Source organism: Mustela lutreola, chromosome 9 (assembly GCF_030435805.1).
Source record: "Mustela lutreola isolate mMusLut2 chromosome 9, mMusLut2.pri, whole genome shotgun sequence".
NCBI classification, from domain to species: domain Eukaryota; kingdom Metazoa; phylum Chordata; class Mammalia; order Carnivora; family Mustelidae; genus Mustela; species Mustela lutreola.
The window spans coordinates 38,885,718-38,903,225 of NC_081298.1; the positions used below are offsets into that span (position 1 = coordinate 38,885,718).

General features: G+C 39.5%; 1 protein-coding gene across 11 annotated transcripts in view; it reads left to right on the forward strand.

The window, feature by feature from the left end:
- The window catches only part of NDUFAF5 (NADH:ubiquinone oxidoreductase complex assembly factor 5), a 29,536-nt gene extending 18,193 nt beyond the window's left edge, over positions 1–11,343 (forward strand). For 2 of the 11 annotated variants that reach the window (XM_059134063.1, XM_059134066.1), the window contains 4 exons: positions 3,794–3,854; positions 10,243–10,326; positions 10,672–10,754; positions 10,915–11,343. In XM_059134063.1, the coding sequence (XP_058990046.1) occupies positions 3,794–3,854; positions 10,243–10,326; positions 10,672–10,754; positions 10,915–11,007 (321 nt within the window). In that variant the 3' untranslated portion in view covers positions 11,008–11,343. The other 9 variants (XM_059134061.1, XM_059134062.1, XR_009344684.1 and 6 more) reach the window with 8 other exon arrangements.
- Positions 11,344–17,508: the final 6,165 nt, after the last annotated feature.

Sequence of the window (17,508 nt, forward strand, 5' to 3'; positions counted from 1 at the left end):
ATATCGGGCTCTGTGCTCAGTGCAGAGTCTGCTTGAGATTCTCTCCCCTGCCCCACCCGACTAGCACATGCATGCTTCATAGATAAATAAAATTTTAAAATTTTCTACTAAAAATGTTTAGCCTAACATAGCACTTAAAATACTACATTTCTGTTAGTTGGGAAATCTATTGAAATACCTTCTGTATTCTTCTCTAAAAATGAGCTGAATAATTCAATAAGATAATACAAAAATATTGATGTGGAATCTTCTTTGTGGTTTATAAAAATTAAGAAATTTGCAAGTTTAATAATAAATATATACAGATTTGTTCCTTGGTACATTTACACTGTCTCTAATATGTTGTATTAACATTATATCATAGTTCGTTGTCTAAAATATCTCATCCCAAACAGCTAATAAAATTCGTTACACAGGTTTATTGTGCATACAACATTAGGTATATCATTTTTATACTGCAGTCGGTTTTTATTTTTAACATGAATTCAAGATTTGCCTGTTTACATTTATGTGACTTTCATAATGAATTATTTTCAGAGTTAGTGGGCATTCTGAATGAGGCTCATTTCCTTTTAGAGTTGCCAGACTAATATATTAGGAGGACACAGCAGATATGGTCCATCTTAATTTGAATAAGGACTTTGACAAAGCAATTATAGTATTCTTTGGATTGAGATGGAGATAGTGATTTTAGTTTCATTGAAAGATTGTTTTTGACAGATCTTGCTTAATGGCTATGTTTCAGGCTGGAAGGAATTTTGTTTTTAATCTTATGATTTTTTTTTAAGACTTTTTTTATTTATTTGACAGATAGAGATCACAATTAGGTGGAGAGACAGGCAGAGAGGAGGAAGCAGGCTCCCCACTGAGCAGAGAGCCAGATATGGGGCTAGATCCCAGGACCCTGGGATCATGACCTGACCTGAAGGCAGATTTTAACCCACTGAGCTACCCAGGTACCCCGATCTTATGATTTCTTATTAAAAAATAGTTTCCTAAGGTAGAGAAACATAGAGAAGAAAGTGACTACCCAAAGATGGTCTTATTAAAAAGTGCACATACAACATTGTCATGCATATGTTAACAAGAAAGGAAATTTTAAAAGAAAGTGACTACCCAGAGATGGTCTTATTAAAAAGCACATACAACATTGCCATGTGTGAGTTAACAAGGAAAGAAATTTTTTAAAAATGTATAGATAAAATGAGATAAGCGGAGCAGGTCTAAAGTAAAAGAAGTCTCCTCCTCCCAACTTCTGATACCTGGACCCTTGCCCCAAAGATGACAATTGTTGTGTGTGTATTTCTTTCAGAACAATTTTTCATTATACACCGCTATACAGTTATGTCATTTAAACGTATATTTGCAACAATATGTATATTTGGTTGCTTTTTTTTTTCTATAAGTACTCTTAGGTTTCTTTTTAGTTAATAGCATATTTTTTTTTCTAAGATTTTATTTATTTATTGGACAGAGAGAGGAGCAGAGGGAGAGGAGAAGCAGACTCCCCCACTGAGCAGGGAGCACAATATAGGGCTCAACCCCAGAACCCTGGGATCATGACATGAGCCAAAGACAGTCGCTTCACTGACTGAGCCACCCACATGCCCTAGTTAAATAGCATATCTTGGAGATCTTCCCCACATATACCTATTTCTCCATTAATGGACATTTAGATTATTTACAGCTAGTTTTTTGGTTTCTCGTTGTTGTTTTGTTGCTATTTCAATTCTAATTTAATGCAGTGAATTTCCTTTCACATAATTTTGGCATATCTATCAGGTCAATTTCTAGCATGGAATTGCTGGGTCAAAGAAGCTCTACACTGAAATTTTGACAGATAGGGTCAGATGACTTTCCAAATGTAGCATCAATTTATGTGCCCGATCAACAGTATAAGAATCAGGGAGCCTGATGCAGGACTCAATCCTGGGACCCTGGGATCATGACCTGAGCCGAAGTCAGACACTTAACTGACTGAGCCACCCAGGCACTCCTAGAATGGATGTTTTTGATAAGTGTTCTTTGGGCTTTCTCTTTTTTTCTTTTTTTTCCAAATATTTTTACTTATTTATTTATTTGACAGGTAGAGTTCACAAGTAGGCAGAGAGGCAGGCAGAGAGAGAGAGGGAAGCAGGCTCCCTGCTGAGCAGAGAGCCCGATGTGGGGCTCTATCCCAGGACCCTGGGATCATGACCCGAGCCGAAGGCAGAGGATTTAACCCACTGAGCCACCCAGGCGCCCCTGAGCTTTATCTTGATTCTGTTCAACGTTAAAGTCCAAAATAAGGAAGAATAATGAACACATTTAATAAACTTAGAAAATGTGCAAAGATCTAGACACTTCAAAAGTGGTTAGTGCAAATAAGATAAAGTTTGAGATAAATGCAGCATTTTGATACCAAACTTGGAAAAAAAATAAAAAGTATGTGTCCTGTATTTGGGAGCCAATTTCCAATATAGACAAACTTCTATATCTTTGTGCTTAACACAGAATTTTATCACATCACAGCCCTGTGCTGGCTGGGCAGCTTTTCTCTGTCCCGTAATAGTGCCACCTGGCCTTGGCATCTTCTTAGGTTACCACAGCAAAAGGGATGCCTGGAAAAGCCTCACTAGTTCTTTATTACCTGCTCTTTCCTTTCCTTTTGCTGTGGTAGGCCAGAAGAAATGCCTTCTGAGGTCTGGGAATTATCAAGGAGCACCAGGTTATTTGGGGAGCATCAGTCTCAGCCACTGTACCAACAGTAAACTCTTATTTCAGGCTTCAGAAAGAATGGAACATAATTGCCCAGAAGTCCATTTGAGAAATATACCAGTGGTGTGCCTATCTCCCAAGTGAGCAGTGCAGTATGGCTGCATTACTAGAAGCAGATTGGAAACATCTTGGGAGGTGACCCTATTTGGCTTGATTTGGGGTGCCACATTTTTTTTTAAGGATTTTTAGAGACAGGGAAGGTGGGGAAAGAGAAAGAACCCCAAGCAGACTCTGAATTGAACACAGAGCCCAATGTGGAGCTCAGTCTCATGACTCTGAGTTCACAACCTTAGCTGAAACCAAGATCTGGACGTTTAATGACTGAATGACCCAGGTGCCCCTGGGTGCCACATTTTAAGAGACTGATAACTGACGATGTACTTAGTACATTAATTAATTAATTAATTAATTAATGTGTTACATTAATGTAACACAGTAAAGATGTGTTAGGATTTATAAATCTAGAAATTTTGTCCAGAAGATTAATTCCTCCTTCTAAAACCTATAGTGTCCTGGAAAATTTCAAAGACTTGAAGAAGAGGGTGATGGTTTGCAGATACAAAATAGATTTGTTCTGTGTTGTTTCCAGGGAGAGAACTAGAACTGGGTTGATGGAGTTTTAGGAAGATTTCTCTTAGAATAGTGAGTATTTATTCTGCAATTTGACATTTTCATATATCAAGCATAATCAAGATAACATTTGTGAAGATTATTATAGATTTTTTTTTTTCTAATTTGACAGAGAAAGAGAGGTCACAAGTAGGCAGAGAGGCAGGCAGACAGAGAAGGGGAAGCAGACTCCCCACAGAGCTGGGAACTCGTTGTGGGGCTCGATCCCAGGACCCTGAGGTTATGACCTGAGCCAAAGGCAGAGGCTTAACCCACTGAGCCACCCAGGCACCCTTGTGAAGATTATTATAAAGAACATTCCTGTTTACCATGAGAAACAGGTCTAGGTAATCTCTGTGGCCTGTTTTCAAATCTGGGTCTTTTATGATGAATGTCAAATGAATATTCCTTTTTCTTTTTAAAATAGGATACTGATGAAATTCAAGTTAACTATCCTGGGATGTTTGAATTGATGGAAGATTTACAAGGTAACACCCTTTAAAGAATGTTTAATCTCTATTTGAGAACCATTTGAGAGCAGACCCAATGGCAGGTACTGGGGCTAAGCACTGTGGATACATTGGTGAGGAGAACGCAGACTGTCTTCATGGAGCTTATAAAATAAATGGATGAGGCAGACATCACACAGCTGCCGTAAAGATAAATGTTAAATTAGAATTGTGATAAGTGCTACTAAATGAAAGTGCATAGTGCTGTGACTGCTTCTAAAAAGAGGGCAGGACTTTCTGGAAGGGTGCATTGAGGCTGGTAGAGCACATCAGTGACTTTCTCCAACAACAGTTGGCAGTTCAGATCCAGGCACAAGAAAGTGGGGTCGTTGGGCTAGTATAGGTTTGGGGTTTATTAAAGGGATAAACCCTAGTGGGAGAAAATCAATGAAGTCATGTCTGAGGAAGTGGTGATTATGCTCTAAAAAATGACGATGAGTTAACTAGGTGAAGAGGGGAGGGAAGTGAGTTGCAGGCAGGGAGAATAGCAGGTGCAAAGGCACTGTGGCAAGAAAGCATGGCAGGTACTAAAAGCAGGGCATTTTGACTGGAGTATAGGGAATAAAAAGAGCATTAAATAATGAAATTAGTGAGTAAATGGGGACCTTTTGTCTGTTGAGATTGTCTTTATCTTAAAACCCCTTTGAGGCATTTAATGGAATGAGAGGGGGGAAAGTCATGATTCCAGATTTGCATTTTGGATAAAGTGGATTGGCAGATCAACTAGTAGGGGAGACTCATTGCTGTAAAGCTTATTGAGAAATGATGGCAGCTTAGACTAAGGTGGTGGCCATGGAGATTTGAGAGAAGTGAATGGATTCTAGAGATAATTAGCATGTAAATTTGGCTGTCCTTGCTGATGGGTTACCTGTGGGTGCATGGAGAGAGCTATTTCAAACATAACTGCTAAGTTTCTGGCTCACATAACCAGACAGATGGTGCCCCTTCGCTGACAGAGAAAATAGTAGAAGAAGACCAAGTACAGGCAGGGACACCTCTTGAGTTCACATGTGGGTATTTTGGGTTTGAAGTGCTTGTGAAATGTCTAAGAGGAGATGTCAAGTAGGTGGCTGTGTGTGTGGGTGTGCCGTTTTAGAGGAGGTGATTGCCTGGTTAAAATATCATGAGTCACTTGTGAATTGGTGGTATTTGAAGCAATTGCCTGGAACGAGAGCATGAAGTAAGAAGAGAACACGGCCAGATTCTGAGCCGTTAGGAACCTAATAGACAGTGACTGTGTAGAAGAAGGACGTGTCTGGACGTATTACTGAATGGTGGCAGAGGCAGAGTAACGGAGATCCATTGGTAGTGGGGAGACTAAAGAATCTTGGAAACCGTGGTACTGGTGATTGTTAAAACTAAAGTCACCTAAGGTGGTGGCAGGACTTGGGGTACAGATGGGACCTGAACCAGGTGCCAACCCTCCAGTAATGAGAAGAGAGACTGGGAGCCTGATGTCTGTGTCACAGCATGCAGGAGTGGGAGAAGGTGACGGCCAAATAGTGTGAGTCCCAACAGAGCAAGGGTTTTTAACAAGTTAGAGAAAAAAAATGGCCTGGAAGAGGCTCTGAGGAACACCAGCGATACAAATCCTTACCTCCTAATTCTGAAGGAGGTAAGGCATTCAGACATACATGTTTGCCACAAACGGCGCTGCTGGAGAAGTGATTTTTTCTAAGAAGAACTTCGACTTGCCTAAGAAATGATGAGCTTTGACTTTGTATTAAACAAATGGCATAGGCAGTTTTGATAAATGAGGGAAGCTGAAGCGATTAAAGGTATGTTCGTTGAAACCAGAACTGTGCTTACCTAGGGCAACCTTAATCTGGATCCTGAAAAGTGATAAGATGATTCAAGCAAGAGATTGGAGGACTAAATACCCTGCAGTTGTTTACAGATACATAGTTTTTCTTAAATGCTATTGAGTTGCTTCTCTCGGTAGTCCTCTGGTAACTACTGAATGCCTGTATTACAAGTGCGGAATGAATATGGGGCCCAAAGGGAACACTTGCCTGTTAGTGGCAGAATTGACTCCTGTTCTGGCACTTTCTTACCCGACTCTACTTCATTTGGCTGCCTCTTTAATAACAGTCCATTTTACCCATCATCCAGCCTCCTCTGAGTATGGTACTTCTGTTGGCTTTACAAGGAGAAAGCTATGTAGCTAAAAACTTACCACTATAGTCACTCTTTGTTTATTATAATTTAATACAGGGATTAAATTACTAGCGTGTGTGCTTCAAGGATTGGATCTATGATCAATCACACATCCCTTCCCAGGCACTGCCCCAAACACTTAGCTTCCCATGACATAGTCATGGAGCCCCTTCATCTAAAGGCCGGTGGTGGTGGGCTGATGATGTATCATTCAGACTCTAATGATAAAAATATTTCCCAAATGCAGCATTTTTTTCATTCTGCTCTATAATAAATGCTATGCTCATGATTGATTTCAAGAGAGAAGCAACAAAGAGACTAGAAATTAGATGCATCAGCTGGAAAAGTTTACTATCCACTGATTTAAAAATACAGACTTACTCTGTGCTGGGTGCAGTTCTGTGACATTTTCTGATATCCTAATTTTACAAATGAGCAAATAAAGACATTGAGGAGTATCTTGTTCATGGTCACACTGGATCTGGATCCAAAGTCCAATACTGCCTACTTGATCTGTGCGCATTTTTTTTTGTTGTTGAAGTTAGCATAGTATAATGCTCCAGTCTTACCTGTATAGTTGCTTGTATTTTTAGTCACTATCCAGACAAGGAGTAGAACATTTCCAGCCCCTCAGAAGGTTGCCTCATGCCACTATCCAGTTGAGAACCTCTGCTTCCCCCACAGGTTTTAAATGGTCATTTATTTTGAGGACCCATTGCCTACTATTTACCTTAAGAGGCTTTGCCTCTTATTTTTACTGTTAAGCCTTTTACATAAATCATATATTTTAGTCTTTGAGTCTCTTATCCTTAGGAGAATCAAGAAGAATTATGTAAAGATAACTTGTAGAAGTGGTATTTAACAAAGTAGATATAAACAGTAAATGGTTGATTTTATATTCATTCCCCTACCATTTATTGAACATCTACCTACCATGTGCCAACTATTGAGCCAGTGATGAAATTACATAGTTCCTAATCTCAGGGAGCATGTGCTCTAGTAGAGACACCAAAATAAAGAGAGAGACATAGCCATTTAACTGTAAAATGAGATAATTGTGGTTTAAAGTATAGGGAAAAACAGAATCCCTAAATTTGCTTAAGGTGTCAGGGATGCTTTTGTAGAAGAGACAGAACCTAAGCTAAAATGAGTTTGCCAGGAAAGTGGGTCAGTGGGTGCAGGTTTGGGACATTGCCTTCCAAGTCAAGGGAATGGTCTGTGTAAAATCTTGGAGATGCGAGAGGATACACAACTTCCTTCACTTTCCTAATTAAGAAACTCTACAGTAATTCTCTATTGCTTGAATATGTAGAATGGAGAGATGGTGGGAAGTGATGCAGCATAGTCCACCAGAGGCTTCCAGATTTTATCAGGTGAGCCTGGTACTGTGGGGGAGAATTTCATGCAGAAGAGTGACTGTCAGATCACGGTGTTAAAAAACTCATCCTCCAGCATTGTTTATAAGGCATACTCTATGAGAAAGGTAAGACGAGAACTAATATAGTTCATTTCTCATGTTACACATGAGTAAACTGAGGCACAGAGAAAAATTAAGTAACTTGCTTAAGGTGATATAAGTGATAGAGACAGGATTTAAGTCCAGTGGAGCAGCCTAACTCAGATTCTGAAATCTCAACCACTCTGCCTTCAAAAGGTCAGAGGCAGCTGAGACGGGAAGAAGAGTAGTCCAGGGAAGAACCGAGGAGGGGAGGAGCTTGGGTGACTACTTCCAGGTATGCTGCTTTGCCAACCGGAAGATGGTGTTACCTTCAGATTAGTTTTTGGTACTTTATATTGTTACACTTTTTCTTGATGTTGTAGTGTTTCTCATTTGAGCTGCCATTGTTATTAATTCACAGAAAAAAAGTCCAGAATGTTGACATAATTTTACAAAACAAGTGTTTATCAGCTGATGAATGCATGAAAAGTTTTGGAGGCTTTCACAGTAGTTTTAAGGTAAGTTCAATTTGTTTTTTAAAGGCAATACTCAGTATTGTTCCTCCTAAAGCAGAATAGATTAGATTTTTATACTAGTAGTTGAACTTAACCTTAAAAACACTGTGAGAGTCTGTAACAGTCACTTGCTTCCAGGATTTTTCTGTTATCCCAAAACCCAGAGCTGGTCAGAAATTCCTAAATGTGTTTCCCAGGTTGTCTTCAGTAAAGGTCTATCATGATGCATTATGAAGTGCTGTCATTCCATTTTGAAGATGATAAAACAGTTTATAATTAGAGTTAAGGGATGTTGCCTGAGATTACTTAAGGATCAGAACTGGGATTATGATCCCAAAGTCTAGACTTGTGCACCACCCCACACTGCTACCATGCAGAGAAAGGAAGGTTGGTATGGTGGTTTGCTTCTCTTGTGAGGGAAAGGTGTGCTCCTCTAGCAGCAGAGTTACTGACTGTGTTATGCAGTAGTGTTCTTGAATTTCTTTATCAGAGAGAACACTATGCCTGATCATCTTAATTAGTATATCTAATACCAATTATTTAAAAGGCATTTTAGAATTTCTCGTGTATTAAGCATTCCCCCCATCCACGTGTATTAAATATTTACATTAAATAAATTAAACCTGTTTTCCGCTGGTATTGCCTATATCTAATGTGTAGTAAGTCATTACACTGGGAAGGTGAGCAGGAATGAAAACACCACAGCCGTCATCAACTTAGAGTCTTTCAGTCCAGCTTCCAGTTTACCTCTGGTCACTTGATATGGTTGGTACTCACAGTGTAGGAGAATGTTTTTAAATCAGGTTATGTAATAGGTCTCTAATGTTAGCCATAGAAGCCTTCAACCCACAGCAATTGGTCTAAGGTCATAGCTGCATCGTTGTGACAGTAAGAATACGATCCGCCTTTTTCTTCATGGCAGTCTAGTTCGTATGTCTGTTATTTCATGAATTGGGGCTGTTGTACTCACAGGATGCTGGACATTGCTTTTAGTATCAGAGAATCATTATTTTAAGGAATAATAGGAACCTTTTGGGGTTGGAGAAAAAAAAACGTTCACTTATTAGAGCTGATTTGTTGATTGTTTTTAATAAAGCCATTGAAAACATCTAAAGAACAACTGATATTGGGAAGATTGTTGGGGCTTTTTTGCGAAAGGAGAAAAACTGATTTTTGATGGTATGGTATATAGAGAATAAATGTAAAGGATTTTTACTTTGGAAATTTGTTTTAATTTCTTGGACTTGTTTAAAATGTGACCTTTCAGTGGAATTTTAAATATGTGCATAAAAAAATTAAATACACAGCACTCGTTGTAGAAAAATATCAATCCTAGCTTTTAGCTATCAACTTGAAAAGAAGTCTAGGGATGCCTCAGTGGCTCAGTGGGTCAAGCTTCTGCCTTCAGCTGAGGTCTTGATCCCAGGGTCCTGGCATCGAGTCCCACAATGGGTTCCTCACTCAGTGGGGAGTCTGCTTTTCCCTCTGCTTGCTGTTCCTTATTTGTGTGTGCTCTCTCTCTCTCTGACAAATAATCTTTTTTTAAAAAAGTCTAAAATTTTATGTATGTATATATGTATGTAGGTAGGCTCCAAACTGGACTTGGATTAAATGTGGGGCTTGAACTCACAATCCTGAGATCAAGACCTGAGCTGAAATTATGAGTCAGATACTTAATCAACTGAGCCAGCCAGGTGTCCCAGAAGTCTAAATTTTAAAACATTAGGAAAAATGCCCCAGTGCCCCTGTAAAAAATGCACATAATTTCTTCCTAATCTGGGAGTAAGAAAATATTGTAAAATCTGAAAACACATTGTAGTTCGGATACTGTCTAATGAATTTCAGAGCCCTCTCCCAGGTTTCATAGTCAGACATTTGTGGCTTAGAGGGAATGAGGCATTGTAGCAGTGCTCTGTCCTCTGAAGAACATCTAAAAGGAGCATGAAAGGTGGCATCCTTGGAAAGGTACTTTCAACTCCTTGTGACTCACCTGGACGGTCAGTTGCCTGGCTTTTGCCCACCTGGCCACTGTTAGCAAGTGAGGTGTGCTTATGGGACTTGCCTCCTGAAATTTGACTTCTCTGGTCTTAACATCTAGAAACTTCAAGTAGTTTTTGCCTTAGAGTCCCTAAGGAGCCTAGCTACAACCTATTAGGGAATGGGGATGGGTACACTGTTGGATGTGAAGTTAAAATTGTGCTTTGAGCAGCTCAGCTGTTGGCGGTATTATCTAAAACTGCCTGTAGTGTATTTTTAGGTATGGGTGAGAGTAACTGTGCTTGGAATAGAAAAGGCCTGCTGCACCGAGACACGATGCTGGCAGCCGCAGCGGTGTACGGAGGTAAGCGAGCGGGCCGTCTTTCCCACCCTCGCCTCACTGAGGAACGTGTGCCCTGCCGGGTTTATCCCTTAAAGTTGCTAGTACTTTTTCCTTTCCTGTTGAGGCATCAGATTTTTTGTCCTTCCTTTCAGAACAGATCCTGTAGTTCCATATCCTTTTTCCAAACAGCCCTTAACTGTATTTCTGTCAGCTTCTCAGCTTTGAAGATTTTTCATGTAAGGCATTCTCAAAGTCCTCCAAATATCCCAATATCCATTTCTCTTCGGAGACATGACTTTTACTGAGCGGGTTTTTTTCTTCCTACTTCCATTTTTTTCAGATTGTAACCATTATTTGTCTTTATAGAAATGTACAAAAATGAGGATGGTTCAGTACCTGCCACATATCAGGTCTATTACATGATAGGATGGAAATACCATGATTCACAGGTAATATTATTAAGACAAATCATTTCTCTTAGTGGGTTCATGTTTTCATTTACTTTTTATTTACATAGGGTGGGTTTAAAAAAAAATATGATGGCATTAAGGGATTTCATGTAGAGCTGTGTATCTATTTCTAATATCTTCAATGTTTCATTATTTTCAGGCAAGACCAGCTGAAAGAGGTTCGGCCACTGTGTCATTTGGAGAACTGGGAAAGATAAACAATCTTATGTCACAGGGGAAAAAATCACAATAAATATTTTATTCAATTCTAATCTACATTTGGTAACCCTTTCAGTTTTAATGTGGTTTCTGTTTTCATATGGATACTGTTATCTGGTGATTCGAATGTCTTATTTACACATTCAGCCAAAAGCAGGAAGATACTTCAATGAAAAAACTACAAATATGTTCACATTTATAAATGCTGACTTGATGGAAAGACATTGCTCACACTGACATTTTGTACCTTTTTCTCCTGATCTTTTGTTATTGCCATGAGAGGGCGATAGCTATGGAGATGAGAAGAAGACAAGTTGATTGATTATCTAGAGTTATGGATCATTTGGAATAAAAACAGTTTTTATAATGACTAAGTTATTCAAGCTAAATTATTTGTCACACTGTCATCTTTGTTGTGAAGACAGTATAGGGTTATATGTCTCTCCAGAGCTATTACATAGTTTTATACTTCAGGAAAGTGTGGACCTTTACTGAATCTTTCCTCAGCATTTTTTTTTTTTTTTTTTTTTTTTAAAGATTTTATTTATTTATTTGACAGAGAGAGATCACAAGTAGGCAGAGAGGCAGGCAGAGAGAGAGAGGAGGAAGCAGGCTCCCTGCTGAGCAGAGAGCCCGATGCGGGACTCGATCCCAGGACTCTGAGATCATGACCTGAGCCAAAGGCAGCGGCTTAACCCACTGAGCCACCCAGGCGCCCCCTCAGCATTTTTTTTTAAAAGCATCTGAATTCAGTCATTTCTTTTTTGCCTTCATGATCTGTGTAAGACCATAGGGTTTTAGACCCCATGCTACCTTAGGTAAGAAGGGACCATTTTAAAGAATTACAGAAGAAAAATCCTGTGTGAAAGTATCCACACAGTGATGAAAAGTGCTCTTTGTTGTTTGATTTTCTTTTGTCATTTCAGGCCTTTGACACTATTATTCTAATCCGGGCGCACTGTCCCATTATCATCTAGCGGGGATCACCATCATGTGGAAGACGTCAGGCTCAGACAGCTTAGAATGGAGGGAAGAAGATGGTGATGAGGGAGCAGGGAGGAGGCTGGGAAGAGTGAGTGGCGACTTCCATTGCTCCCAGTTGAGTTAGGGAGTTAGGGAGTAGTGCTGACAGCTTTCTAACTGTGGGACCCTGAGCAGGTGTGTTAAAACTTCATCCTCACTGGTAAATGCCAGGTGAAATAAACCCAGCAGAGACAGGTCTATGCCAGTTCACATGGAATAAGGCACAAAACTAACCATACTTTTGAAAAAAAAAAACTGGTGAGAACTGAGTCTGATTCACTAGGCGGTGGAGAGCCATTGCTGCCCTCTACAGTTCACCGTTTCACCAGGCATGGGCCTCAGCCCCCTCTCCAGCCTTAGTTAAGTTACTACTGTTTATCTCCCCCTGCCTGCCTTCCCTTGACCACACTGGCACCAAGCTCTTCCTGGGTAAGGGCACTAATCTGCCTTGTCCGCAGCATAGTGCTTTGCACATAGTAGATATTCAGTTACATTTTGAATTGAATTAAATTATTATAGGGGAAAGTGTGCCCGTTGAAAAAACTTAAGTTACAGTTAAAACCCAGGAAATATATCAATATTACAAACTGGGATACTCTTTTTTTTGAACCATATTATGCCTGCTTTTCACCCTTGTCCCAGGCTAATTTATTTTATCAGTGTTCCAAGATTCATTGTTTATGTGCCACACCTAGTGCTCTATGCAATACGTGCCCTCCACAATACCAGGCTCACCCAACCTCACACCTCCCTCCCCTCCAAAACCCTCAGTTTGTTTCTCAGGAGTCCACAGTCTCTTGTGCTTCGTCTCCCCCTCTAAATCCCCCCTCCCCCATTTTTCCTTTCCTTGTCCTCATGTCCTCCATGTTATTTGTTATGCTCCACAAGTAAGTGAAACCATACAAAAATTGACTTTCTCTGCTTGACATATTTCACTCAGCATAATCTCCTTCAGTCCCATCCATATTGATAAAAAAGTTGGGTTTCATCCTTTCTTACAGAGGTATAGTATAGAAACTGGGATACTCTTTTTAACTCTTATTTTATTTTATTTTGTTTTTAACACAGGAAAATAATATTCAGGAAGTAAAATTTGGTCAAGTTTTTAAGCTTAATTTTCAGAATTTGAAAGGAGAAGAGAAAAATAATAAAAGACCCTATTGTTAAAATTGCAAACTGATGACTGAGGAACGGATATACTATGGTGACTGTATTTCCTAAAGGACATGTGTTTTGTATGCATTATTTGTTTTTTGAGGAATGCATACAAACTTGTGAAGTGCTTATTGCTGAGGAATGGGACTGAGGAACTCAGTGTGTGTGCATCTGTCAGGTTTGAATGTTGGGTGCAGGAGGTGGCCAGAAGCCGGAAGGAGACTGGTACTTTTCATTTTTTTTTTTTTAATGTCTCTGTGAAATTTGAAGTTTCTTACCAAGAATATTACCTGTTTATTTCATGCTGATTATGGATACATGGATGGTGGGGTAGCCTGGGAAGGAGTCTACCCTGGGCTATTTAAAAAATAAATAAATAAGATCATGGCTTAAAAAAACAAAGGAAAGAAAAATTAGCACAACTAATTGAGGATATTTTTTGTTTAACATGAGTGACAGTAGTGAAATTTTTTTTTAGTTAATATCTGCTTGAAGTATCTATCAAGCTTTAATTGTTTGAAAACCTCAGGCAATTCATTTTTCTGAATGGCTGTTTTCCAAGTGATTAAGATCTCATTCTTTTTAAGTAACAATACTTTATTTTTTAAAATTTATTTTTAAAAACTGAAGTATAGTTGACACATTCATTAATGTTGCGTGTACAACATAGTGATTGGACAAGTTTATGTTATGTTGTACTCACCATAAGTGTAGCTACCATCAGCATACAATGCTATCACAATACCATTAATTATGTTCCTTATGCTGTACATTTCATCCCCAAGATTTATTCATTCCATAACTGGAAGACTGTATCTCCCACTCCCCTTTACCCATTTTGCCTACCCCCACCTCCTTCCCCTCTGGAAACCATCTGTTCTCTGTATTTATGGGTCTGTTTCTGTTTTTGTTTCTTTGTTTTTTTAGCTTCAACTTACACATGAAATCATATAGTATTTGTCTTTCTCTACCTGATTTATTTCACTTAGCTTAATACCCTCAAGGTCCATCCATGTTGTTGCAAATGGCAAGAATTCATTCTTTTATGAATAACATTCCATTGTATCCATTGTATATATGTATATAAATACCATCTCTTGATCCATTCATCAATTGATGGACGCTTGGGTTGCTTCTTGGCTATAATAAATAACACTGCAATAGAGTCACCCAGGTGACTCAGTTAAGTGTCTACCATCAGATCAGGTCATGATTCTGGGGTCCCGGGATTGAGCCCCGGCCGGGCTTCCTGTTCACTGGGGAGTTTACTTGTCCCTCTCCCTCTGCTCCTCCCCCTGCTTGTCTGTGCACTTGTTCTTTCTCCCTCTTTATCTCTCTTTCAAATAAATAAAATAACACTGCAATATATATAGGGATACATATATTTTTTTAATTAGTGTTTTTGTTTTCTTGTGGTAAATGCCCAGTAGTGGAATTACTGCATAATATGGTATTTTTATTTTTAATTTTTTGAGGAACTTCCAGTGTTTTCCACAGTGGCTGGCCCAATTTGTATTCCCACTGATAGCGTATGAGTGTTCCTTTTATTCCACATCCTGGCCAACAATTGTTATTTCTTACCTTTTTGACTCTAGCCATTCTGATAAGTGCAGGTGACAGTTCATTGTGCTTTTGATTTGTATTTCTCTAATGATGAGTGATATTAAACATATTTTTTCATGTGGCTTTTAGCCATCTGTATGTCTTTAGAAAAATGTCTGTTTGGGTCCTCTGCCCATGTTTTAATTGGATTGTTTGGAGGTTTTTGGTGTTAAGTTGTATAAGTTCTTTATATGTTTCTGGATATTAACTCCTTATCAGTTGTATCATTTGTAACTGTTTTCTCCTTTTAGTAAGTTTCCTTTTCATTTGGTTCATGGTTTCCTTCTTGTGCAAGCTTCTTATTTTTGTATAGTCCCAGTGGTTTATTTTTCCTTTTTTTCCTCTTGCCTGAGGAGACATATCTAGAAAAATATTTAAGCAATAATAAGTCCAAAATATGTCACATTCTTGAATGGTGTGTAGGACATAGCCATTTCTTTATAACTCCACAGTTATTATCATAAATTCAAGTTGTACTTTATTGCTTATTCTGACATTGGAATGATGTGGTTTGTCTCTTATCCAACACTTTTTAAATTTACTGCCACTTGTCACTTTCATCAGCTCAGCAAAAATGAACTTTATTGAATCCATTCTACTTTTTGATCTATTAGAGTTCAGATTAGAAGGTTTCTAGACTAGTGTGTAAGGTAGGAAAGAGGAGCAAGGTTTTGGGAAAAGGACTCTCCTTTGCAGTAAAATGCATTGGGTTTTATTGGTTCCCTTAACAAATCTCCTTTGAGTCTCTTGTGCTAGGCTTCCAATTCGCTGTTTTTAGTTGTCAGTCTAACAGGGCTTCTACCTGTGGCCCCTGGGACGTCTGTCGGCTGCTGGGAGACTTTGGGTTATTCTCTGGTTCTTAACAGTATTCCACATTGTTGGTATGGAGAGTTCCAGAACAGGCAGTGTATATGAAAATTTGTATTTTTCCTAGCTGTGGTATCCAGGCGGCTCGGGCCTGCTTTGAACACTCTAACTTTCTTAAAACAAAGATTGGGGCACCTGGGTGGCTCAGTGGGTTAAGCCTCTGCCTTCAGCTCAGGTTATGATCTTAAGGTACTGGGATCTAACCCCGCATCTGGCAGGAAGCAGGGAGCCTGCTTCCCCCTCTCTCTCTGCCTGTCTCTGCCTACTTGTGATCTCTCTCTCTGTCAAATAAATAAATAAAAACTTTAAGGGAAAAAAAAAAAAACCCACAAAGATTGTTGGGGCACCTGGGTGGCTCAGTCGTTAAGCTACTGCCTTTGGCTCACGTCATGATCCCCGGGTCCTGGGATTGAGCCCCACGTTGGGCTCCCTGCTTGGTGGGAAGCCTGCTTCTCCCTCTCCTACTCCCCCACTTGTGTTCTCTCTCTCCCTGTGTCTTTCTGTCAAATAAATAAATAAAATATTTAAAAAACAAAATAAAGATTGTTGCTTTATAGAAACATTTTGCAGGATTTGTTGAGATGGAAGCCACTCCTAGACATCAAGTATGTGATATGAAAGGCACCTGGGTAGCTCGGTGGGTTAAGCCTTTGCCTTTGGCCCAGGTCGTGATCTCAGGGTCCTGGGATCAAGCCCCACATTGGGCTCTCTGCTCAGCAGGGAGCCTGCTTTTCCCTCTCTCTCTGCCTGCCTCTATGCCTACTTGTGATCTCTCTCTCTCTCTCTCTGTCAAGTAAATAAATAAAATCTTTTTTTAAAAAAGAGTATGTGATATGACCGTAAAAAGTGACACAAGTGTGTAACTCATAAAGTATGAAGCAAGTTTTGCTTTTCAGACTGTTTTAGTACCATTTTATCTATTAGATGGGAACAATTACAGTATGGCCTATACTGAAGACACAGTTTTTATACTCCACATCTGGCCCTTAAATAAGGATGAGATCAAGGTATTTTATCAGGATTGGATTCTGGGTAGGAAAGAAGATTAATAGATATCTGGGGGGAAAGAAGGATATTTGGCACAGTCATTGTTATTTTACTCCTTTGTAAGTTACTGTTTTATTCTCTTGCCCAAGAAGAAATGTTTTGAGCTTTGGGTTGCAGGGAGAGGTTTGAAGTAGTGCTTTATTACTGTTGCCATTAATAATGTGAAGTTTATCTTGGGAAACTTACCATCAGTGGGCCTGCCCTTTCAGAAATTGATATACTGTGGTTCTCTGCCTGGATACTTGACAGAGATTTATCTTGCTGGTATAAAAACAATTAATTTGAAAATAATGGAAGGTACAGTGGGCACTGTTAAGTTGTTAACAAATGAGTAAATAATGCTTTGGGCTTGTGGTGGTTTTAAAATCTATCCACAGATTGTGCGATATGTTCCTTTCTAAGTGGAGGAGCTTAATTTCCCTCCCTTTGAGCACGGGCTGAATTGAGTGATTCCCTTCCAACAAGTAAAATACCGAAGAGAAAGTATGTCACTTCTGAGAGAAGGTGATGAAAAGCATTGCTTCCACCTTGCTCTGTCCCGGATCACTTACGTGAAAGCCAGTGGCCTTAGCGTGAGGGCATTCAAGCAGCACCGTAGAGAGGATATAGAGGTGAGGAAATGCCAGCAGCCGTGTGAGGGAGCCGTGTTGGAAGCAGATCCTCCACTCTGTCTAACTCATGTCATCACAGTCCTGGCTGACACACCTCGATGTAGCCTCCTGAGAGACCCTGAGCCAGAACCACCCAGCTAAGCCTCTCCCAAATTTCCAAAGCCCGAAAACTGAGATAATGTTTGTCATTTAAGCTACTGTCCTTGGAGTCATATCTTAATGTAGCAATA